Source organism: Camelus bactrianus, chromosome 2 (assembly GCF_048773025.1).
Source record: "Camelus bactrianus isolate YW-2024 breed Bactrian camel chromosome 2, ASM4877302v1, whole genome shotgun sequence".
Taxonomy (NCBI): Eukaryota; Metazoa; Chordata; class Mammalia; order Artiodactyla; family Camelidae; genus Camelus; species Camelus bactrianus.
The window spans coordinates 56,048,233-56,073,690 of NC_133540.1; the positions used below are offsets into that span (position 1 = coordinate 56,048,233).

At 35.9% G+C, this 25,458-nt stretch overlaps 1 protein-coding gene across 12 annotated transcripts in view; it reads left to right on the forward strand.

Moving 5' to 3' along the window:
• CAMK2D (calcium/calmodulin dependent protein kinase II delta) overlaps positions 1–25,458 on the forward strand; it is a 286,575-nt gene that overhangs the window by 227,771 nt on the left and 33,346 nt on the right. For 2 of the 12 annotated variants that reach the window (XM_074341857.1, XM_074341851.1), the window contains exons 9-16: positions 954–1,048; positions 3,962–4,084; positions 4,358–4,441; positions 4,885–4,927; positions 8,215–8,252; positions 12,445–12,504; positions 14,460–14,501; positions 16,893–16,941. In XM_074341857.1, the coding sequence (XP_074197958.1) occupies positions 954–1,048; positions 3,962–4,084; positions 4,358–4,441; positions 4,885–4,927; positions 8,215–8,252; positions 12,445–12,504; positions 14,460–14,501; positions 16,893–16,941 (534 nt within the window). Of the gene's footprint in view, positions 1–953; positions 1,049–3,961; positions 4,085–4,357; positions 4,442–4,884; positions 4,928–8,214; positions 8,253–9,587; positions 9,621–12,444; positions 12,505–14,459; positions 14,502–16,892; positions 16,942–25,458 lie in introns of all 12 variants that reach the window. The other 10 variants (XM_074341875.1, XM_074341853.1, XM_074341854.1 and 7 more) reach the window with 10 other exon arrangements.

Below are 25,458 nucleotides of genomic sequence, written 5' to 3' on the forward strand. Positions count from 1 at the left end.
GTTGTTGTTGTTGTTGTTGTTTTAAAGAACTCTATTTTTGAAGACTCAGATCATTAAAGAGAAAAGGATTTTCATCTCCTTATATGTTATCCACACTCCCAGGGACCCTGGCTATTTAGAGTCTGAAGTTACAACCAGGGCACCATCACACAACAAAATGTCCTAATTAGCAGCAGGATGACTAAGAGGAAGTTAATAACATGTTATGTTTTTAGCCTGTAATTTTCTTTTTTGGTGGTGTCTTTGTCTGGTGTTGGTATCAGGGTGATGGTGGCTTCAGAGAATGAGTTTGGGAGTATTTCCTCCTCTTCAGTCTTTTAGAAGAGTTTGAGAAGGACTGGTATGAGTTCTCCCTTGTGTGTTTGGTAGGATTCTCTAGTGAAGCCATCCTGTCCTGGACTTTTGTTTGCAGGGAGGTTTTTTTATTATCGATTCTATTTCACTTCTAGTGTTCAGTCTGTTCAAATGATCTGTTTCTTCTTGATTCAGTCTTGGTGGCCTGTATGTTCCTGGAAACTTGGCTGTTTCTTCCAGGTTGTCCAGTTTGTTGCCGTATAACCTGTTATTTTTTAAACGTCAAGTGTTAACGTGACTAAAATCACATAGTATCTAAACAGATGAGAGTGCAGGGAGATCACACACAAGCAGAGTTCAGGGAGGCCAGATGTGTCCCCCCAGGGGCAGGCCCATTTTGTCTTTAGACGTGCATCTTGAGGGTTCGTGGGTGCCTGTGTTGGACTGCTGCCTTGTCAGAGCTCTTGAGTGCGGGAGGATCAACATTCACTCTCCACAGAACACGTCAGAGAAGAGAATAACCTGTCTCTCTGAAGTTTACCAACAATTCAGGTTCCTCTTTTAGAATGGGTGCAGCTTGATGTCATTGTGATCCGCCACATTTAACCAGTTGTTGTCCACGGGACTTAACGTTACGTTAATGTGCTCCTTCCCTCCAGGAGTCATTCTCTATATCCTACTGGTTGGATACCCACCCTTCTGGGATGAAGACCAGCACAGACTCTATCAGCAGATAAAGGCCGGAGCTTATGATGTATGTAGTAAATATTCATGTACCTTTAGTTGAGGGTTTGGTTTTTGTTTATTGATTAAGACTCAGATTTTTTCATTGCTATTTTAACCATTATTTTCAATAACGTCCCTTATCATTTTCCTCTCTTTTAGGGAAAGGGAGATAAGGAATGAGAAATGCAGCATACATATTCAGTTTGTATTTGCTTGCAGCTCACTATCTTCCTAAAGGAAAACAGCTTGAAGTCTGTAAGGAAGGGCCTTGCTTGTCAAAGCTTTTGGATCTTAGTGCATTTTAAAAATATAAAAAAATTAAATGATTTTTGCTTTAGAAATGATTACTACCTGTTTAGCTGAGTTATATTTCCCAATGCCTGTCTCATAATTAGATAGCAACAGTACTTTGCAATGATCCATGTATCAAGTAGAGCATTGTTCCATTATGTCAGTTTTGACTGTTTTTGTCTTGTTTACCCGGTGGGCTTCTGTGCAAACTTTCATTTGAAGAATGGGTTTCGCAGTTGAAAAACAGTTGCGGGGCCTGAGGGATACAGCCCAGTGGTAGAGCACGTGCTTGGCGTGCACGAGGTCCTAGGTTCAATCCGCAGTGCCTCCATTAAAGGGGGGAAACAAAAAGAAAGATTTTTTAAAACTTTGAAAATCACAGTTCCAATACATTTCATTTACAATTAGAATCTTTGAAAGTAGGCATATGAATTAAGTTCTGTAGAGTAAAGCTTTATCTACTTTCTCTTTACGGCTTAACTTTGTGCTCTTTGGTACAATTTTCTTTCCTTTGACAAATATGTCCGTAAATATGATTTTCCACCTCCTCTGGTTTTACTTTGCAGCGCCCTCTGGAAGTCAGAGTGCAAAGTGTGGAGATGTTTTTCCTGTGGTATTAAGTGGCAGGCAATTTGGTGTCTACCTTCTGTGCTCGTGTTAAAAGCTCAATGTCTAGATAAACAAGTTTATATAGTATAGCACAGGGAACTATATTCAATACCTTGTAGTAAACTTTGATGAAAAGGAATATGAAAATGAGTATGTGTACGTATATGTATGACTGAAACATTGTGCTGTGTACCAGAAATTGACACAACATTGTGAACTGACTATACTTCAATTAAAAAAAAAAAAAGGAAAACTGAGAAGCTCAACGTGGAAGTGAGAGAAGTTAAATGAGAAGTTTATGTTATATTGTATCAGGTATCATCAACCTCCCAATGCATTTCTGACTAAATATTCGATTTAAGTGGATGTGTATATCACAGGGATTGAAAATCTTTTCGTTCTGAAGCATTCCCTTCTAGCCAGACTGACAATAATTGGGCCGAATTATGACTGGCTTGGCTGCAGCTAGCACTTTCACCGCCTTCACAGGAGGGCCAGGCACTCCTCTGGGAAGACACAGCTCTGCAAAATGCAGTGCTTGTTGAATGTGAAGGGGTGTCTTTGTGAAAATCAGAAAAAAAAAAAAAAAGGGTCCACCTTGACCCAGGTTGATCCCAGCTCCTCATTTGCTATCAGAAGAGCTGCACATCATGAAGAGTCAGGCTTGGGTGTTTCTTCAGTAGTTTCTGATTGCTAGCAAGTTTTTACAGATGCCCAAAATAAAATTCTGGAATTAAAATGACAGTTGTTAAACTGGCAAAATTTGCAAGTATTGAAGAATTAGTATCATTTTTCTTAAAGTTTCATTTTGCCAATGGTTCACAGCCTGCCCATTTTATAACAACTAAAAGTGAACTAACTTAAGTCCATGACCCAGTGACAATGGCTTTTTTCTCAAGATTGTGTGTAAACATTCATGAATTGGGAAAGACCCTGATATTCTGTTTGTTTAAAAACTAATGTGATACACACTTTTCTTAACCCATCAAAAACGGTATTTCTGCTAAATATCCTTATTGTGTGAAAGTGGGGCTACGTAAGTATCAACAAAAGATTCACATACAGAAATTTAGGATAAATAGCTTTATTACACAATTATTAGTATACAAATGGATTACTAATAGATGTTATCAGAGTTGGCTACTTTCACAAACTTTGTTTTGGTGAAACTTGTAATTAAATAGATTAACCTTTTTGTTGAAGTAGAGTTGATTTACAACGTTGGGTTAGTTTCTGGTGTGGAGCATAGTGATTCAGTTATATATATATATGTGTGTGTGTACATATATATATATTTGTTTTAATATTGTTTTTCATTATAGGTTATTACAAGGTGTTGAACATAGTTCCCTGTGCTACCCACTAGGACTTTATTGTTTGCCTATTCTGTATATAGTAGTTTGTATCTGCTAATCCCAAACTCTCAATTTGTGATTAACTTTTTGAAGTATTAGAATGAAGTCCTGCTGAGGCTCTTGCAGTCTCACTACTACTTCTCACTCCAAATAGTGACAGTTAATAGGTCACTTTGGGAACAGGAACTGAAGCTATTTTATTATCCCTGCTATTACTTCTTATGAACTGTGACAGTATGTAATATATCATTTTGAACCTTGGCATAATAGCATCATGACATGACAACTTCTCAGCTTTATTGACTGTTGCAAATTTGCATAAATAAATATGAGAAACATTGCGTAAAATTGCATTTTCAGATCAAAGCAAAGATGCTCTGAGGGAACTAGAAGGTTGAATTTATTTTTCTAAACTTTAAAATGTTTCACTAGTTGTAAAGTGACAATTTAATATATCTGTTTGTCCCTTATCAGTTACACTCAATATCTTCAATATAGATATATACATGGAGAGGTGGATGTATATCTCTACATCAGTTTATCTCTATGTAGATATAATTTAACTTATACAAAAAGTAAATTTGTGAAGGAATTCACTACATAAGGAAATGATTAGGATATTTGACTCTTCCCTGTTATACTGAGTGTCTCCTTTTAAAACTCATCATAAATTTGTATTTTTGAAGTTTCCATCACCAGAGTGGGACACAGTGACTCCTGAAGCCAAAGACCTCATCAATAAAATGCTTACTATCAACCCTGCCAAGCGTATCACAGCCTCAGAGGCACTGAAACACCCATGGATCTGTGTAAGTGACGGTTCTCCAAAGACCTCAGGGGCTAAAAATGAAAAACAGATTCTCCTTTCAAAGTTTTGGGGTTTTTCTTTCACTTTTTTGTTTTTTAACAAATAGTCTTACAAAATCGATCTTTCATTATTAGGAAACTCTTGCAATTGAATACTTATGAGTTCATCATATGGGTACAGGCACCATTAATAAAAACTTGATGAAGTTGAAGATACTGTTATGCTCAATATCTTTTACATATCCTCAGTTAAGTTTATTTTTCTCCTCTTCCAGCAACGTTCTACTGTTGCTTCCATGATGCACAGACAGGAGACTGTAGACTGCTTAAAGAAGTTTAACGCTAGAAGAAAACTAAAGGTAAGACATCTCACATTTTTGTGAGGAGGTGGATTTGGCAGAGTGAGGAGTGAGATTCTGTAGGAGGAACATAAGTATTAGCAAAGGCTTTTCAATGTGTAGGCCTAAGTTCTCCTCCTCTGGGTCTTGGGGAAATGGAGTATACACTGGAGTTAAAGCTACGATGAAGAGCTAGGATCACTGGTTATGTGTGCGGTGGTCCCTCCCTTAGTGAGGGGCAGCTGTGCAAACTGCTAATGGGAATCTGACCACACACACAAGGGTGGTCCCTGCATCATGAGAGACAGAGGCCTGCTCCTCTCAGGCAACCAAAACCCACAACCAGACAAAAACCCCCAACTGAAAGTAAGGCCAGGTGAAGATTTGTTATCAAGGACTATTTATTTGCTAGGTCAGAGATTTGCAGAGGCAGCATTAATCATGTATCCTTCCTGTCCTGACAGGGTGCCATCTTGACAACTATGCTGGCTACAAGGAATTTCTCAGGTACATGTGTTGAGAACTCTGCTGCTTTTCCTCTGCTCTCCTCTCTAGTAGCCTTTTGGGAATTTAATTTTAAAAAATCTAATAATTGGGAAAAAACTGTTGTTCAGGGATGGTAAAGGCATGACGTGGACTTTTACCACGTCTGTGGCTGCCGTTAGGAGTTTCCCCGGGTGCTGTGTCACAGAAGCACATGACTGCACCCTGCCAGAGAGCTCTCAGGAAGCCCTAGGCTTGGAACCCATTTGTCATCCCTGCTGAGTGCACACAGTTTGGAACTGTGTATTCCCCCAACTGGAAGTTCAGCACTTTGAATGTAGAATTTACTGATATCTCATAAATTAATCACTATGAATAGTTTCTTTTTTTTCTATCTCATTTTCTTAGAGAATCCCAATAAGCAAGATTTTTAAAAGAAGGCCATTATTAAGGAACCTATTTGTCTTAGGCCTGAGTTCTTTTGAAAGTACAGGACTGCAGTATCTTGGCAAGCTATGAGAATGATTACAACTTTCAAAGGTATCTAGACCCAGGAATTTTCAGAGAACCTACCCCACAGTCATAAATGTTCCTTGTAATGATTTCTCGTTAAATAATGGGCTAAAAGAAGCTAAGCTATTTCTTTATTATAGGAGTGACTCTCCACAGTTGACATAAAGTATATACTATTTCCAGAAATTGAATTTTGGAGCCCCCTTCTTTGATAGATTACCTCAAAGGATCAGGTTTCCAAAGATAAAATTTTGTTAAAAGTGAATCATCCTTGTGTCTGGGGAGGGACTGAAGCAGCAAGATAGCTGCTGTTTGACTGTTGAGACTTTCAACATTTGTCAGATGATTGTGCCAAAAATACTGCCATTTTACGTTGCTTACTGTTTCTATAAGTGATCTGCAGCATCAAAGTCCCCAGGTATTTCTTCACTTCTTTATTTCTGCTCCATACTTAGCCTGAGTATTGTAGTGAGGTCGGATGATCTGTATAATTATCAAATGTTCTCTAAATTTCTAAACCAATTTCTAGTTATTATTTACCATTTTATTAAATGGCCACCTTCTATCCCTCATTGTACGGAACTGTGAAATCATAGGAGTCTTTCCGAAGGCTTCCAGTGTTCTGTCAAGCATCAACAGTGATAATACAATGAATAATGCTGCAAGTTGAGGGACTGTGTCAGTTGTATGTGTTTTGTCCAATTTGTTTCATGTAATAAAACCTTGTTACTGCCTTTGTCAAGTTATCTGTTTTATGAACAGTTGATTAATATAGTTGACGTTATATGGGTGAGTTCAATATCATCTCATTAAATAATAACTAATATATGCTATATGCAGATAAATTAATATTTCACTGTGGCCCAATAATTAGTGAATCACTAAAAGGTAGGATGATTTATTTATATAGTAGATATTGTTAGTGACAAACTAACTTACAAAATCTGAATTTGAAGATTGTATATTTTGTTAAAGTCTTAATTACACTTTTAGGTATAAATTGGGCCTTTATTAATATATGCACCCATGTATAGAGGCTTTTTGTTTACCTCACATTTTCCTTTTCGTCATCATGTAAACTAAAAATTCATGACTAATATGTGGATTTTATATCGTTTCTGAATGTCTTAGCATGAAAAGCAAACTTTTTTTTTAATCCATCACTTCAAAACCAACTGAGTAACATGAGACCCAGTTACATCTTGTACTTGATATTGCATTTTAGTTTTGAGTATTCATTCTGTTTCATTGCCAAACATGCTCTTTAAATTAAGTAATTTGTCCATGACTATATGGTTATAAAGTTGTTTTTATTTTTTCTTTTCTCCCTTTATGTGGAATGTATTTCTTGTGAGGTAAGGTGAATAGTAACCAAAAGGGACATTTCTGCATCTCCCAGGCCAAATCCCTGCTTACCCCGAATCATTGTCTTATCTTTGCTTGCTACTGCAATTCCAATTATTCTGAGTTTGCTTTCTAACCTATTAACTGCCACAAGATTTCCTTAATGTTGCTTTTTAGCTCCAGGCACACGGTATTAGAGCTAAGGCTACTATTTCTTGCAGTCTCATTAATAATAAATTAATAGCTTTGTTGCTAAAGGCTAAATAAAATTAACATTTTGTATCTCTTAAATAAATTTAAAATTATACCAAAGTGATATCAAAATAATGGCCCAAATCAAATGGATGTCAGGAAATTACATGTTCATGCAGTTCTATTATAGCTAGATATTTCCATTTCAGAAACCAAATTCTATTCTGATATACTTAAGTAACCATATATATTATATAATTAACATTAAATGGAAAACTAAGTGTGTACCTTGTCCTGCATATTTGTGAATGTTCTACATTTGATCTAGTAATTGTCATGGACAGTCATATAATCTGTTCACTGTGTATGTACCCATTCATAAGTATATTTTTTTGAAAGGACAACATAACTTTTTAATATACTCAAGAAGTTCAGTAGAAGAAGGAATGCTAAAAGCTCCCCTCCAAAAAAAATAGTTTCATGTAAGACCATGTACTTTAGGAGTTCTCTGAGTTAGTTGAAGATTTCATTTTGTTTTTTATCTTGCCTCAAATTTTATGATTTTTCATTTTTCAATGTTAAAGGCTTTTATGAAGCCTTTGTTTTCAGATTTTGAAGTATAATAGAATACATAATACCTTTCTTTGACGATAATATGCTCAACATTTAAACAATTTGCTCCAAGTCAGTAATATACCATTTCATTTTAAATATAGTTATGAATACTTTTTATAAAAGTCAAATGATCTGATTTCTAATGTGTGTATTAAAAAACATGTTATTTAGCCAGAGCAAATTTTCACAAGTGAGTTTTAAACGTCTAGGAGGAGGGGCTTCAGTGGCAGAACTGACTCGGTCACCATTCTTGTGGTGTGAATGAACATGTAATACAGTCTGTAAGCTGATGTCTGAAGACTGAAATCAACTTTCTGGATTACAAAAGCATAGTCCAGTTAAAGTTCCAGTATCCTTTTCGCAACCAACAGCGAAATAAAGTCCTATAATATAACTGGCAAAGCGCCCAATTATATGCTACAAACTAAATAAGAATTCAGTCCTAAATTTGATATGACAAAACCAAGAAAAGTGATACTGCATTTCAGTGTCCTGTAAGCTCGCGCTCATCAGTGTGACCTTGATAATTTGGCATAAATTGGCCATAACTCAGTAAAGGCGGTAAGAGGAAACAAGAACCTGTCTTGTTGCCTGGCTGTGGGTTTCTGTGGGTAACTCACTAAACTGATTTTACTTTCATTTTGCAGCAGCCAAGAGTTTGTTGAAGAAACCAGATGGAGTTAAGGTAAGTTAAACAGGTGCTCCTAAACTCATTTCTGCCTTTCAGATGCTGGGTCATTTTTAAACGTTAAATGTAAGTTCTAAGTCATTGCAGCTTGTAATTGTTACAGTTCCTGATAAAGGATGCAAGTTGAAATATAAAATAATTTCATATATAAAAATGATTAATATTTATACCAAGAAAAGCTGAATTTTTCTATTTTATTACATATTAAATAATCATGACAATTATATGAAGTTACTATAGAAACTGAACATCTAAATCCTCTCTGCTTTACTGCAGCCTCAAACTGTCATGGTGACCTGAAAATCTGTGAAAAGCAAGTGCTTTTCCAATTAGTTATGCTGTATTCTTGAAGGCTGCTAAGATTTCTAGCCTGGAAAAAAATCAAATCATTGAGTCTAGGATACCATACCTCAAAAGACTATTTCTCTGCTTGGGCAGTTTTTATAAAGGTCTTAATTGTTCCTGTCTGTTATAAGATATTGAGACAGGCTTAACATGAATATCCTGAACAAATATTAGAAAAATTTTACAAGAAAGATAACGGCAGACTATTTTGACTTTCTTGGATTTCTAAACAAAATAATACAACATATTTTCTACTGAGTCTGTTTCATTTCATGGGAATTTACCTTTGGTTGTATAGAACCTTATATTTGCATTATGTTTGTTGTCTTTCCAGAATATTACCTCAATGTTTTATTTCTTTAATCCTTTTCTTTCTCTTCTAATGGCAGACACCTACATTCCTCATGAACACTTCAACATTCTTGGGAATTAATTAATTTTCTAACATTTGAACTTGACCCAAAGTCAGGTGGTCAGTTCATTTTGAAAATATGACATAGAAAATCATTTGTCACTTGTTACGTTCATGCGCAGTCATTCTTCACCCCCCTGTCTGTGTGTGATTTGGGAATTTCCAGAGCGATGGTGACCATGCACTTGTGATTCCCATGAGGATGGCGTTTCCTCTACCTGTAATATTCTCTTCCTCCTGCTTACTTTATTCAGTTTAAATTTCAGTAATCACTGTTGATGTCTGCCTTATTCCCCAGTGTTACATTGGTGGAAATGTGATATTTTAAATTTTCCAAATGTTTTATTCTCCTGTGGTTTTCTGTATTGTTCAATAATGCAGAGCTCACAGTTTCTATTGAGATAGTTTTGTTACTATCTTTATATAGAAGGAAATATTTCCAGAACTTTTTTCTTCCAGTCACCTTATTGTTTCTCCTGAAAGACAAAATTATTCTGTGCTCCATGCTTGGATACTTTAAAAATTCAACCGGTCATATTTTTTTCTTTTCCTTTCTCTTTGACTGGTCACTTCAGAAAAGGAAGTCCAGTTCGAGTGTTCAGATGATGGTGAGGATCTCTATCTGCCAGATTTCTCCTCCTGTGAAAATTCACACTTAGGAGTAGAACAGTATTACTTACCTAAGTTAGTGTTAAGTGGAGAAAGGATAGGACCGTTACAGGTTAATGTTAATTAACTATTAAAACATGGTGCCCATGCTCACATATTACTGTTTTTCTTTGAAATGGAATTTTTTAAATATCTAAAAATCATCCATGTGCTATTAAAGGATCTTTTACAAGACAGTGCAGTTTTCTTCTAAAACTGAAGAGACCATGACATAAGTAATGTCTAGAATTATTGTGAAAAGTGAAGAAACACTATAGGATTATTTTTAAGTAAGGATCATGATGACTAAAATAGGAGTGATTCCTAGTATAGATAACCATCCACCATGGAGTGTTACAAATAATGTGAAAGTGGTCTGACAATGGATCCATCCTAGTTAAGCACCTTTAGATAAAATATTTCTTAACCTCAAAACTGAATGAACTCAACACCTGAAAAACAGGAAGATCTTGCCCATCCATGCCTCATAAGAATAATTCAGTGCATCATTTAAATATCTGGTTTCATTTAAATTTTTAAATAAAAATATTCTGCTTGCATAATATAAAATAACTACATTTCACACAGAAGTGCCAAAGCTCTTGTATATTTAAAAGACAGCTGTGGTTGAGCCCATATTTGACTCTTTAAAAGGAAGTCCTCCTCACATTTTAGCTGGAATTCTTCTGTTACTTTTAAGTACTTAATATTACAGATACATCCAAGAGATTTTCTATAGTAAAAAAAAAAAAAGATAATTAATCTAATCTTTAACAAAAAAATTGTAATTGTACATTTAAACACAAGGAAAAGTGGTGGTTGAGACACATACTCATTTAACTCCTATTAGTCATGCGTGACAGTAAAGGATGGCTCACGCGGACAGAGTGGCCTTTATGTGGAAGTGATGACGGTGTGTGTATGCTGTGTGTCTACGTGTGAACGTGGGTGTGGGTGTGCATGTGTTCAAGTGTGCGCGCGTGTGTATCTTGTTTGCATAGATTTGTATGTGAGACATTTTCACTAAAATAAAGCAGTTCTTGGCAATCACATCCTAGGAAAAAAACTCAAGTGTTTTATCTCAAAACAGAAAATATCTCAGTCTACTCCTTTTTCATTCTTTGCATCCACTGATACAAACTGAATGTAGCATATTAAATACATGTGTGCTTTAATCTTGAGTACTCCTGCTCATTTGACAGGAAGTCAGCTGTGTTTTGCCAAGCCCTCTTCCTTCATAGGAAGTTACTTGTGTGTGCATCTCTCCTCTTTTCTCATATATTCTATCCTAACATCAGTACTGAGTTTTGACCCCTCTTTCTTAAACTCCATTATCTCTTCTCTTTTGGGCTGTTGCACACACATTTTATGTTCAATTCTGAGCACTTCTATTTAAAGAAAAATTCTAAACTCTCTGCAAAGTATAGATTGATGGTTTAATATTTAAAGAGTTTTCTAGTAAAGGGCACCAAGTTTTCTCTTTTTTTGCATTCACACAGCACAGTGTTAGTGATTATTTCGATAATACTGATACCAAATAATCACACAAATGTGAATGAATAGAAAAGCAAAATATTACATACCCAAGTTAATTTTTTGACCCTTCTATCTTTCAGTGCTAGTTTCAATATGAAAGAAAATAATTCCCAGAAAGTCCAAACAATTAAATTGGTGTCACTGCTTATAAATATTCATTTGGTATTCATTTATTTTGTGCAAGATGTTTTTCTCTCTAAGTCCTTAAGTACATCTATATTAAAATTATGGATGTATTCCTTTAGATAATAATATATAAAGAAACAATATAGTGTAAGAAAATGAATGTTAATTTCTCTTTGTTTAATAACCACAGTGTAAGTTGTCATGCATGAGTTTAAATGAATGTTGATGATTACTTTTCAGTCTTTGATTCTTTAGTACCCAAACTCAGTTGTCATTTCAAGTTGCCACTTGTCAACAAAGAGTCTTCTCTGCGGGCCCATTACAGTATTTATTGACCCACTGAGTTGTTTTCACAGCATGGCTTCCATAGTGTTCATGATCCTTCTTTAAGTTCAGAACCACTTACATTAAAGCAAGGGAATGGTGTTACCAAATATAGTCTTCAACGACAGCAGTAACACTTTGACAGAATCCATAGTGTTTTCCTCTCAAACAACTGTGAAAAATAAAGTCATTTTGCGTCCAGAATATAGTAAAGAGTTCAATTTGCCAGTTTATAATGGAAGATCTGTTTTTTAAAGACCTAGACTTATCATTTTAAGAAATTTATTATAAAGCCTGCATTTCATCAGAAGATCTGTGTTTTTAATTGGATACCTACTAAACAAAGTGATGATGGCTCCCCAGAGAAAGACAGTTTATGTGTGACTTCAGGCTGGAGAATCAAATGAAAAAAGGAATGTATTCATAACAGTGAACAATTGGAAGCTGGGAAACAGAATTCAACTTGAAGAGTATGAAAATGTTTCTATTTATTTCATACTCTGAAACTTGATTTGAGCTCCGTTGAAGCAGCTCTTTGTCTGTTTGCTAAGGCGGCACAGCCAAAGCAGCCGAGTCCGTTCTGTCATTTCACCATCACAGACACAGTCCTAGCCTGTATGTGACCGTCGGAGACAGAATCGATCATCGTTCTTGTCCGTCATCGCAGTGTCTTTCACGTTCACCTTCAGTGGCTCTTTATTTTCATGTCTATCTCTCCATGTGGACATGCTGCATAGAGAGACATTGGCTACCAAGGGATTTAAGGCATCTCTGTTTCTATTTTCTGCATACCTACAGATAAACAACAAAGCCAACGTGGTAACCAGCCCCAAAGAAAATATTCCTACCCCGGCGCTGGTATACCTGGACTCTTTGTAACCCTTCTTAAGTTCTTTACTGTTTTTGTTGTTTCTCTCATTTGCTTTCACTCTATAGATACTTTAAAAAAAATTTTTTTTGGGTTTTGGTTTTGCTTTCTAAGATATGAAAAATGTTCATTTCTTTTTGTTAAGGTACTTGTCAAGCAGTGTGTTTCTAACTTTAGATGATCTCATTTCATTGTTGAACATTGTACTGATAGCTGTGGTCTCTGTAGTTGAAATTGTTGCATGTTGCCTTAGAATACAGTAGAATGCGCTTTGTTTGCTCTTAGCTCTTCCTCTGATGATAACTCTGGATATTCATATGATGGTTTCTTCCTTTCATGACGCACATGTTGACATCGAGGAGAGCTAAGGAGGTTATTGCAAGACAACAGTAAATGTAGACCTTATTCAGAGTTCTCATTTCCCTCTTATTAAAAGACAGCAGGGCTTTGTAAGACCTCATTTTCTGAGATAAAGAGGCACCGAATAATTTAAAGCTTTTTGTTTGTTGTGTTTTAAGTTAAATTATCACTGTTTCACTTTGATCCAAAGAATGAAATTGCGTAGCACGGCGCTTTGAATGATCTATGGGAATCAGTTTTGTCCATGTCAATCAAATTCACATAATTAACAACTCAATCAATTTAACCCTCTGAGACTCTGCGGATTAAAATTCAGGATTTGCATACTGGCATTCAGTGCTCTTCGTCCCATAAGATTTTCCCCAAACTCTTTCAAGTTTTGATTTATGGTTTTCAGAAGTGATTCTTAATTTTTACTGTCCTCTGTACTATTAAGTTGAAATGAATAAAAAATGTTAGGGGATTGTTTCACTAGCGTTAACCAGAAGGCTGCATTTAAAGGCAAGGCACATCATGATAGTGGATTACGTACTAGCAGGAAAAAAAATGTGTTGATCACATGTCTAGCCAGGGAAAGGAAGAAGAGAAGCAAGCAGTAGACATGCTCTCTAAATTCTGCAGCATAACCTGTGGTGGAGAGGAGATCCCAGAGTGGGGAGAGTGCTTAAGACTGGAGAGAACTCTCAGTGGGCTGCAGGAACTCCCAGTTGCCAGGACATCATGTAATGAAAGTGCCAGGCATGCCACTGATGGACAGTGAATCTTTTTTTATATCAGCGATCTGATGGTTATTTTCCAGTTGAGGGTATTTCTTCAATTTTCTGATATAAAGCAATAGGAAAAATAATATTTTCCTCACAGAAAAAAATATGACTTTACAAACAAATCTTCTGTATACCTACTCTGTAAAGCAGAAAGTTCTCTTATATATGAATTAACATGGGAATTACCAGCAATTTGCCTCAAATTATAGTGATTATATGATTAGTTCTAGAACCTTTTAAATGTTTCTCAGAATTTCTTAGGGACTTTGGAAATACTTTCTTTAGGATAGCCCTTTTTTCAAATGTGGTCCAGTGACTAGATTTTCGAGGGGTATTTATCTGTGTATTATGATACCACCATCGGTTCTCAAAGCAACACAGCCGAAAAAATATCTTCACAAAGAATTTGAGATCCTCTCACAGAGTGCTAATCTCCAGTGCCCTTGGCCAGTCTTCTGTGGGACAGACATTAACAGGCCGTTGGTTAAAGAAGAAAAGAGAGCTTTCTCTGGTACAGGACTTTGTGAAACAGCAAGTGCCTCTTTAGTTCTCCAGACTGCAAAGCCTTGTCTGTTTGCTGACGACGAATAAGGTCTTTTGCATGCTGCTGCTGCGTACAGAGGTGACCGAGCTCGTGGGCTCACCAGGAGATCTTTCATCAGAGATCTTGTCAGCTGCAGCCTCTGATAGTAGTTAACGTTGCTTAAGCTCTTGTCACTCTTTAGTTTTGTCAGCTGGCTCCCTCTGCTCTGTCCCTCCTACTAGTGAAGAATGTACTTACCAATGCGAACTGTTTCTTTCTCTATTTTGTTCTCACTCAGGAGCCCCAAACTACTGTAATCCACAACCCTGATGGAAACAAGGTATTCAGAAAGAATCAACATCATCTTGCTTTAACAAGATTGCACATCTCATCAAAATATTCAAAGCAAAGTCAATTCATTATCTAAAAATAGGAAAGAAAATCCTTATTTTTTTTAACCACACTTTCTTTTGGACCTAATTTATCTTAGAACTATACACATATTTCTTTCAAAACAAAAATGAATGACCTCTTGAAAGAGAAATGAATGGTACCATTAGTCAATAAAAGTTGGATTAAGTAAGTCTTTATGTCGAGATGACTGTGTATCTTAAGCAATTCCATCTGGTCTTTTTCTCCCCCCTATGCCTGTCTGCATAGTACTTTAGATGTATTTTGCATGAAATTTTACAATTTCTTGCTCTGTCATTCCATTGTCTTCAAAAAAAAAGTCAACTTGATTTTACAGATATTTGTTGAAATTTAATGTTGCTTTTGAGTTTTATTTATTCTGTTGTTATAGTGTCTTTTTTTGTTTTCCTTTTAACTCCTTCTTGTTGGTGGTGTTTTTGTTATTTGGCATGAATTTGAGAAGAATGGTGGGGGAGTTTCACTTCCTGTGAAATATGTTTGTCTTTGTTGAATTACATACATTTCAGTAACAGACACTTAAACTGCTTACCCCGAAAAGAGACTGTTATGTTTCCTGTCCATTGTACATTGTTTGCACAGCATGTTAGCTAAATAATAATACTTGTATATCTGTCTATAGAATGAAAGGAGACAGTTTCTGAACATATTCCATGTTTCCAGTTAATTACTTCCCTCATCCATTATTACATCTCTAAGGGGAGGAAAAAATACTTCATCAGATTTTTCTCAAATATTAAGTGTAGTCACTTCTCTTACTTTTCCTTACTCTTATTAAGTGGTAGTCTTAAAAAACGCATTTCTTCTGGTTTACCATTTGGTTGATCAATGTTAAAATCATTAAAGTAAAAAACATGAAGTGTTGTATTCCTTAATATGAGATGTATTTTATAGTCATGACACTTAAAATATTCTTAAGTCCCTAAAAGACTTGAGGGAGTCAGGAGCACCACACAGGTGAACAGTTATTTCCAATATCATTAGCAAGTCAAAGTCCAAGTGTAGCAGCTGGAGTGGACACTTCGGTAGTTCTAGCGGTTATCACTTGTAAGAGTTGTTGCATGATATTTCCTGCTTACATGAATTAGTTTATTTTTACTGTGCATGAGTTTACTTTCATCTTGAGTTGAAATCTGAACACTAGGTCACATTAAGAAACGCATGAGGACTCTCTGCTTTGGTTTTGTGTGTGTGGAGACTCTGGATAGATCTTTAAGTACTCTGTCCCTTTGGTTTAAATCGTACACATGATCTTTATATAAATGGATCACTTTTGTGAATATTGAATCTCTAAAAGGACACTGCTGTTAGCATCCTTTTCCAAAATTTGTGTTTTATCACAGAGCACGTAGCTATTGATTGGAAGTTTCCAATTTTTTTTTCAGCTCTAGCCTTTAATCATTCCAACTAGAAAATTTTTGTGTCTTTCTTATGAATATTACTAAACTTCTTTGCTAGAAAATATTTTTAATATATTGTAAATGGAAAAATTTATCAAACCATTTTAAGGAACGGACCTTAATACCGGCAGTTACAGTGTCCTAAGTGCATTTCTTCATCTGCAACTTCATTTGTAGTTTTACAAAGAAATAGCTTTGTCTTTTCACTATGGGAGCAAGTTTCTTATCAGTAACAGCGGTTTCTAATTTCGAAGTGAATGAAAAACATCTAATTTTTCTTGAAAGTAAATCATTCATATGGTTCCATTGTGCTAAGCACAAACGTGGGAATTCTTAAAAGCTCTTTCAGCTTATCGCACCTTAGTACCCTTAGCATCTTCATCAAATGATGCGATGAAATGCTTTTCTTTTCTTCAAAGGAGTAAGGCAGACAAATAGGCTCCAAATTCAGTGCTTGATACAGTGCCTTACACAAAGAAGGGACTGATTACTAACTAATTGGGAATATAAAAAATATTGTTTAAGGTTCAAACTCATTAGGCTAATATATCCAAGTTCTCGTAAATAACTTAGAGAACGCACATCTTACGGGACACTGTAGCACGACACATCCTTACACAGCACTTAAAATAAGTTGCATACTTCCGCTGCTTCTACAAATCACCTGAATGTGTCGTGCTTCAGGGATTAGGCAACCAGAGAACTCCCTTTTTGAAATGTTTGCGGCATTTGGCATTTTATTTCTGTTAAAGCCACATAACATACTTGTCCATTTGCATGTCAGCATATGCTCACAGCCTGTTGAAGAATCTTGCATGTTATGTACACCACTCGCCAGCTTTTTAAGAAGAAAAGTTAAGTCATTCATTGTTTGAAACTTAAATGTGTTTTCTTCTCAACAGGAGTCAACTGAGAGTTCAAATACAACAATTGAGGATGAAGATGTGAAAGGTATGATTAAACCAGAAACAGAAAATCCCAATTCACGGTTACATATCTGTAAGAAAAAAAAATTTGTTTCAAATAATAAGTTTCGGAACTAGGCTTATTCTAAGACATGAGAAATAAGTTTCTTTTTATAAGTACATTACTATTTTAATTATATGTACTTGTTTTGTCTGTTTTTTCCTCCACATTATATTATTTTCTCTGTCTTTAAACTATAGACAACTATGGACGATGTGGTATACTCAAGCATATTGTGATTTTAAACTAGTAATGACAGTTCAGGATCATAAGATCAAATGGTACATGTATCAGTCAAAAGGTAATATACAGTGTATATGTATCTCTAGAAAAGAACTTACATTCGAAAATGAAGTATGAAAATAACCATTTTTAAAAATTTTCAATGGTCTCAAAGGGGTTTCAGTAGAATTCTGCATTTGGCAGCCTTCTTAAGCTAGATTTTCATGGATTTTCCGAATATGTTCTGATCCCCATTCAGTTCACTTGCCCAGGTTCTGCTAGCTACGCATGTGAGTCATTGCCAGCACGTCTGCAGACATCTCAGTGCCTCTGCACACACATACTAAACACATGTTTGCAATTACTTTTCTTCTTTTTGGTCTCACGGCTCTTTTAGAAGTGTTCATTTTGCTTCAATTGCCTTTGCAGTTTTGTATTCTTATTTTTGTAACTCAATGTACATAACTATAACTTTTGCAGGCTACATAACTAGAAGCCATTCCAAAAAAGAATGGTAAAAATGGGGATATTTAAAACAGAAGTATTAAAGAATTATAAAACAAATTCAGGGAAATGATCCATTGGATAATTAAACATTATCTGGAAAGATTATTACCTGATAGTGTCACCATGGGTTTAATGCCATAGGTGAAATCAGTAAGATATAATTTTGAAAAATTGTATTCATGTTGTAGAATAAAGAACCTGGAAAGTCTCAGGTCAAGGAGACATATAGGCAATTTAGGAAATAAAGATGTCTGTAGTCCACAAGTTGCCAGTCACCTCTGCTGACTTCTCCCTCTTTGGTTGAATAGAACAGCAGACACTATTAAAGCATGCTCTCTATTTATATTACTGGCGCACTGACCTAACTCTGCTAGAGGTGGTCAGTCATTATTTTTCACAGTGGAAAGGTGGATAGTGTGTCAAGGATTTTATTTAGTAGGTCTGTTCATCTCCATCTTACCTCTGAGCTAAAATTTTGAACTGAAGTAATTTTATGAATCATCTATACCAGCCATATTAGATAAAGAGATTTTTTTTAATCAAACAAGCAGATGTGTCATTTCGCTCTCCCAGTGATTCAGAAAGCATCATTGTTGTAAATACTTTGGATTCATTAGCTCTTTCAGCCAAACACCATGTTTATATAACTTTACATTCTTCCCTTGAGCAAGAGTCAAAAAGAAGAAATAACCTGCGCACTATCCACTGGCAAGATTGAATCTTTAAATAACTGATTAAAATTAGGAGAATACCAACACCTCACTGTGTGCAATTCATCCTCCAAGGAATGTGCTTATTCTTAGGTGATCACAAGCAGGGTTTTAATAAGTGGTCTTTCTGACCTGAATTCAACTCTCCACTGTACTACATTATTGGTCTAGGGTGACTGCTATGAACCTGTGTGAATGTCAGTAGATAAACAGAGTCCCTGACAGGCTTACCTTGCAGCTTATGTTTATTTGGCAAAATGAAACTACATCATACTTCTCAGAAGACAGTTCTTCACTTCAGATCACCGTGACATGGGTTTCCTCTTACCTCTGGGATTTCACAAATTGAAACGGTACTTGTCTTTATAGTTATGCTGAGTCTATGCACACCAAATGTTAGAGAAGTTAAGTGTAATACTGAGATCAAAAGAAATGTCCAGTTGGTAATTGAGCCCAAAGTGCTTTGGCTGATTTCCTTGAACTCAATGAACTAATTATTTAAGTGTCTGCTTTATTTTCCTAGTGTGGATGTGGCCACAGAGTCATGTATATAACACATTTGTCTTCATTTGTTTTCTCTTTCTAAGACCCAGACAGACTTTTGGTGGCTAACCTTTTTAATATTGACTGTTATCAGAAAACTTTAGACTAGAAGATATTCGAAAAATCACCCAGGCCATCATTCTGACTGTAAGACAGGTGGTACAAAAAACTGTTACAAATGTTTTTAATGTATTGATCACGGTGGTGATGTGCTTGTGGGGGAATCTCTCCATGACCTGTGCAGTGTCTTTCAGAAAAACCCTAATAAATTTCCACATTTGAATGACTGGGCTCTTTTCACCTCAGAGTTTGCTAGAACTCTGAATAGCTTAGTAGGGAATGTGTTTATTGTCCAGCTCTGTTGGAACCCAAAGTTACCCACATATCTGACATCTAGGAGCTCACAAAGACCCATCAGTTATACAACCTGACCAGGTCCATACCCTCATCACAGAACTATGTCCTCTCCACAAAATTGCATGTCTTTCTCCTACACATACACTTTCCAACCCTATCCTTTCTGTGTACAACCTTCTAATTGGAATGAAACACCACAGCTTTTAACATAGTCTTAAGGGTATAGTCCCACAGCACATTTCCCTGTGCCCATCCGCATGCTCCATTCATTCCAGCTGGTTGTCCCACCTGACGCCAGCACCGAGACTCATCATTTTGTGGTGGTGTGTGATCCTTGAATGCCACGTCATGTGCTTCCTGTGCCAAGGGAGTGCACATTCTTTCCCATCCCAAGGACCAGTCTGGCAGAAACAGTTCTGCCTCCTCAACTCTGTAAAGAAACGTGGTGGGAGATGAGGGGAGTGGAAATGAACACATCATGGTGACCTTGCCAAAGGAAGAAATGAGGTGAATGAACAACCGAATATCTTTTTCTGGCCTCTTCTGGAGGAAAAAGGTAGAAAGACTAGCAGTCGTCGAGGAGAAAGAAAGCAGAAGTTGTAGTAGAGCACCGAGAAAGCCAGGATTTGGAGATGGTCCCTTTTCCCTGAATTCTGCTTGTTACTTTCCATCCAGAATGGCCTTTGCCTTTCAGGAGAGCCCGATCCATGCTACTCTTGAATTGTATCTAGGCTAGCTCAGTTTCTTCATTCTTTCAGGAAAAATCTAGTGAAGGTCTCCCATTTGCCTTAGTGCCGTATCTTGTCTTTGTGAACTAGTCTTATTCAAGAGCTTTCAACAACTCAGTCAAAACATTCTTCTCTCTGATTCATATGAATCTTTCATGCTATAATTTAAGCCATTTTTCACATTTTAATTCAGTAAATATCAGGAAAACTTACTGAAAAAGTGAGACCTAAGATAAATGCATTTTATATCTAAAAGTTATTTTATTTTCTTTTTCTTAAAAACCTTCAGCATTTAGTTATAACCACGACATTTTCCTTCCCAAGTTCCCAGTCATCCTCAGAGACTCACATTGTTTTACATCTCTTCTGTGTAAAAAGCTTCTAGTCCAGTGTTTGCCTTCTCCAGGGCAATGTATTGACTTCATAGTGTTGACCTTTTGAGCCACTTCCTAAATTTGTCCTGTATTCAAAAACCAAATATTATCTCTAATGCTCTGTCAGTAAACTGTGTAACGGAGAGATACTAACAGTTTAAAAACAAATGAGCGCCATAATGTAGCAGTTATTACCACCGAAGCACTGTGACAGTAACAGCCCATTACACACTTTTAGAAAAGTTTTTGTAGGAGAACTTAGTTGGGTTTTCAAAATGAGATTTTTTTTGATCCAAAATTATTGAAATAGTTATTCCATTTTGAATATATTTCTGGTAAAACAGTTATATTCTTTAATGTCAGGTCTTATGAAACAGCTGTCATCAGTAGCCTTTCATTAATAGTCAGTAGGGCCACCAGTGCTGCTCTCCGTGGGGGTGGGTGTACCGAAAGCCCAGGGTACATGGCAGCGGTGCTTTCAGCACTGTATACGTGTGAAGACTGTCCTTTTGTTTGTGACTGTAGCCACAGTTTGCAGGGCCTTTCGCTGTATGCCACAGTGCGTCTCCACCTCCTAGCCTCCCCGGCACCATTGCACAAAGTCAGCTGCTTCTTCCTGTGGGGTGTGCGTCAGTTAGGTCCATCTGCTGCTCTTTCCCAGAATGCCACACCTGCACATCGCCTGTCGAAGCTGGGCTCCTGTGTGCCCTTAGGCAATCTATGTCACTCATCCTGCTTCCAGTATCTCACTTCAACTCCCCGTTCAGCAGCTGCTTGACTCTCTTGCTGCATTCATCTTTCCCACGGGTCTAGGGGTGGAGCTCTGTACCGCAAGCAGAAATGTATTGCTGTGAGACTGCTGTGGGTAGAAATGTATTGCTGTGAGACTGGTGTGTGTTGTTTACCCTCTTTTTGCTTTTGCCGACAAGTAGGCGATGGTAATAAAGCTGCCTAGAATGTATGCATAAGGCCCAGTTAAGGGCACAGGCGTTAACAGCCTTTTCTCATGAGTAGGGCCTGGTATGCGATGACACCTGGATATCATGGTCTCAGCTCATCTACAGAATCACTTGATTAATGAGCTTTCTATGTGAATGTCTTGTAAATTTGACCTTCAGTGGACAGTATGATGACTTAAAACTTGGACTCAACTGTTCAGTACAAATCACCCTTTCTGTGTAGGCTCCCCTGGGGTAGATGACCACTTGATGGCAGTTTTCTTCAGCTTCACATGAGTGTAATCTGTAACTCAGACCTTGTCTTGCATGCATTTTTTGCTTCAAGAGAATCTGCAAATCAAGAAACTCCTGGATATTGTATTTAAGGACTTTTGATAATTATATCATTCTGTTAGGTTCAAAGTATCTTAGAAAACCAGTAGTGCCATGTATGATAACTTCTTTCAGGTTTCTAATCCAAAATTTGATTTTTCAAAAGATTTATTTAGAAACATTCTTGTCTGCATGCACATACCTACCTGTTGATCTTTCAACTTTTCAACCAGGATCAATAACTTGTGGGACTGATGCAAAATCCATTCTACTCTACCACCAAATGACCATAAAATGACTTCATTTTCTCTTTTCCCTTTATTTTACCCTCCACACTCACTTTTTTTTCTCTTTACACTTTGCTTTCTGTGAGATTTGAATCTTAAATTTGTCAGTGACAGCCTCAGGCTTGTTTAGCCCTGCTGACAAAATACAAGGTCAAAACTCTTGCCAACTTCAGCGTAAAACAAAATCTGAAATAAAAAAACAAAACAAATGAAACCAACCAACAAAAACATGTAACTACTCACTTTATCATTAGAAAAACATAAGTTCATTCTATATTAGGATGCTTTCTCAGTTCAAAAATTCTGTAAATGGCTTTTTTTAGCAAGTTTGCAAAAATTTGTATAGAAATTTAGAAAACTTTTAAAAAATTCTGTAGGAAAATAATGTAGCATTATTTTATTAAATACTGCATAAATTCTAAAAGCAGCTGTGTTATAAGATTCCTTCCATCAGTTTCTAAATCTTGATTAAGCTCCCACATTTTTAACTTTGAATTCATTTTAAAAATTCAGAGTTTAAAATTTAAAACTCTTAACATTTACCATTCATAGATACTACTTTATGTGGAAGTTAATATAAGAAGTAATCAGACTCACAGTTTATATGATCAAAAATTTCATGGTCAACAAGATCTAATTTACACTATAATATAGTTGTGTATATTGAGTGTAAAACTTTAGTTTTTTATGTATCTATTTCCTGTTACTTGATAAAAATTTAATAAGCTGCTAAATTTAACATTATGTGCAAGTTTTAAAATATTTTATTACTCTTTATATCTCCTTCATCTTTTCAGATGATAACTCTTTTTTTTTACTAACCTAAAAAAAATTAGCAAGAATCTAATTGGAATCTGGACATTGTTCGGGGGGGATCTCATAATATATAGTGAAGTAATATGGATATTAATAATATAAACTATTCAAAATAATTATAGAAAGACATTTAATTCAAAGTTGAATTAGAAGTTGAATTAAATTACTGGAATCACAAGAATAAATCACTGCAGTTTTAGGGAATGTTATTACAATGGGAAAAATATGATTTCTAACCTATATATACAAAGTTATTACAGTACTAATGGGCTATAAAATTAGTACTTTAACTACATTCCAGTAAGAATTATTATGGGGTTGTATTTCATGCTTTTAAATTATCTCCTATATAAAATTAATTTAATATCTACAATTACTACTTGACCTCATCCATTTCTATGTAGAAGTTAAATCATTATTATTTATGTTTTATTAACTGTGAACTTCATAATTCTGAAATTATTTATTAGAATAAAATAATTACTTTAGTGAAATACTATGTCCTCTGCTGAGTTTATATTATTTTCTATCAATTAAACATACCTAGAAATTATGTGAAATTATATGTCTGTATCCTTTAGTGATTCTTCTTGTCCGTGAAACGGCCTCTTTTTTTTCTGGTATAGATTTCTGCTATAAAATTCCTCTGATTTTCTCAGGAGAAATTAGGTCTAAAGTAGTCAGAGAAATAAATCTTCGTCTTAATCTTAGCATTTTTAGTCTGTTCTACCAGGTTACAAGTCATTCAATTTCAGACCAGTATGTTTAGTCAAGAACTAAGATATTACAAGGAGGAGCAGAGAAAGCAGGACTGAATGAGGGAGCTAATAGAAGAGAGTTATCTAAAAGTAACAGTTTTTATTATTTGCATTTAGAATAGTATTTTCGTTACTCAATTTAGTGCAGTAAATATTCCCTAGGCACCTACAATGTAAGGTGCACTAAGGAGGCACTGGCCACACTTCTTACCCTCATGAGCAAGTCTAGAAAAGATCAAGATGATTCTGCATGTGGTAATGTCTCTTGTGTCTGGCTAGTATCTAGATTATTCTAAAGCAGGGAATAAAATGTTCATTCAAAAATAAACGTAAGGACATTGCTACAAGTAGTCATCTGTGAGCAAATACAGAAAATTTCAGATGCACGAACACATAATTCCTAACAAAGAGACCTCTATTTGAAAAATTTGGATTCATTCAGTTTTTTTAAAAAGATTATTGAACACCTGCTCTGTACTGGATATGACTAGGCTGAGGCTAAAAAGACCGACCTTTTCCCACAAGGAGTTCTCAGTCATGTAGTACATTCTTTAAAAAAATTACATCTGCTGCTACATTTCCCCAATGAATGGCTGCTTTTGCATTAAAATTTTACTCTATGTTAAAGAGAATTTCTTCCAGGGTGCATGAATGAAATGTTTATCCTTAACACTTAGTGAATTAGGTAATCTATATTTTCTTTATTTCTTTTCTTTAAACTAATTTTATTAATGTATAGTCGACTTATTGTTATTTCTTTGATATGTAATAATGTAGTGTTTTCCCCTTGGTCAGTGTTGTTAAGCAGAATGTGCTAGTCCATCGTATGAAAAGTAGCATCATGTTTGGTTCCAAAAGACGAATTTAGTTATAGGTATTGCTTTTTTTGTCTCCCCAGTTTTGTTTATACACCTGGTCTGTCAACCAATCTTACTGGTTTTCCCTTCGAAATACACTCAATTTTTTTTAATTGACTACTACTGCTCACTAACTCAACTTGTATCACGCTGGTCCAATATACCATCATCATTTGCCTATATTATTGACATGACTTCTTAACCAGTCTGTCTGCTTTAGCATTACCTGCCTATGGTCTTTTCACAACACAGTAGCCAGAGTGATGCTTTTAAACTATATCAGATCATGTCTTGTTTCTGCTTTGTATTTTCCAGTGACTACCAATGCCATTAGAATAGATCATAAGGCCTTCAGTGATCAGGACCTCCTCCAGCCATACCTCCCTTTACTATCTGATGTCTCAGGAACACTATCCTGACATGTTTCAAGCAGGTTTCTGCCTCAGGACCTTTGCACTTGCCACCCCCTGCCTGCTATGTCCTGATCTAGATTCCATGTGCTTGCTGGCACTTCTCTTTTTTAAGCTCTGGTCAAATGTTACCCTCTCAAATTTCCCTTGATGACTTTATTTTAAATTGTTTTCCTCCAAATCCATTGCTCCCATTCTCCACGGTGGACATCAACCATGCCATGTCCTAACAGCTACTAAAATGATTAGAATTCTCTAAAATTTAGGATCATATCCCAGCTGTTTATCCTCACAGGTTTTTGTCCACGTGTTCCCTACCTTCACCCATAATTTAGGAGCTAAATATATAGAAAATGAAAATATAAAAAGTAAATCACAGGATCCTCTTTCCTGTTTGGATGGAGTGTGTGTTTTGGTATCAAACATAGTAAGTTTGGATTACAGCCCAGCCCTTGATCAGCTATGTAGTCCGGCTGCTCATGTAAACCTCTCGGAGTCATATTGTGTGCAGTAGAGATAATAATGTCTCAATACTTAACCATTTTTTACCTTCAAAAATGACAGTTTCATTTGGTTCAAACTTCACAATGACAATAACATAACAGTCATTTGACTAGAGATGATACTTGTTAAATGCCTGGCCCATGATAGTTAGTCAGAAA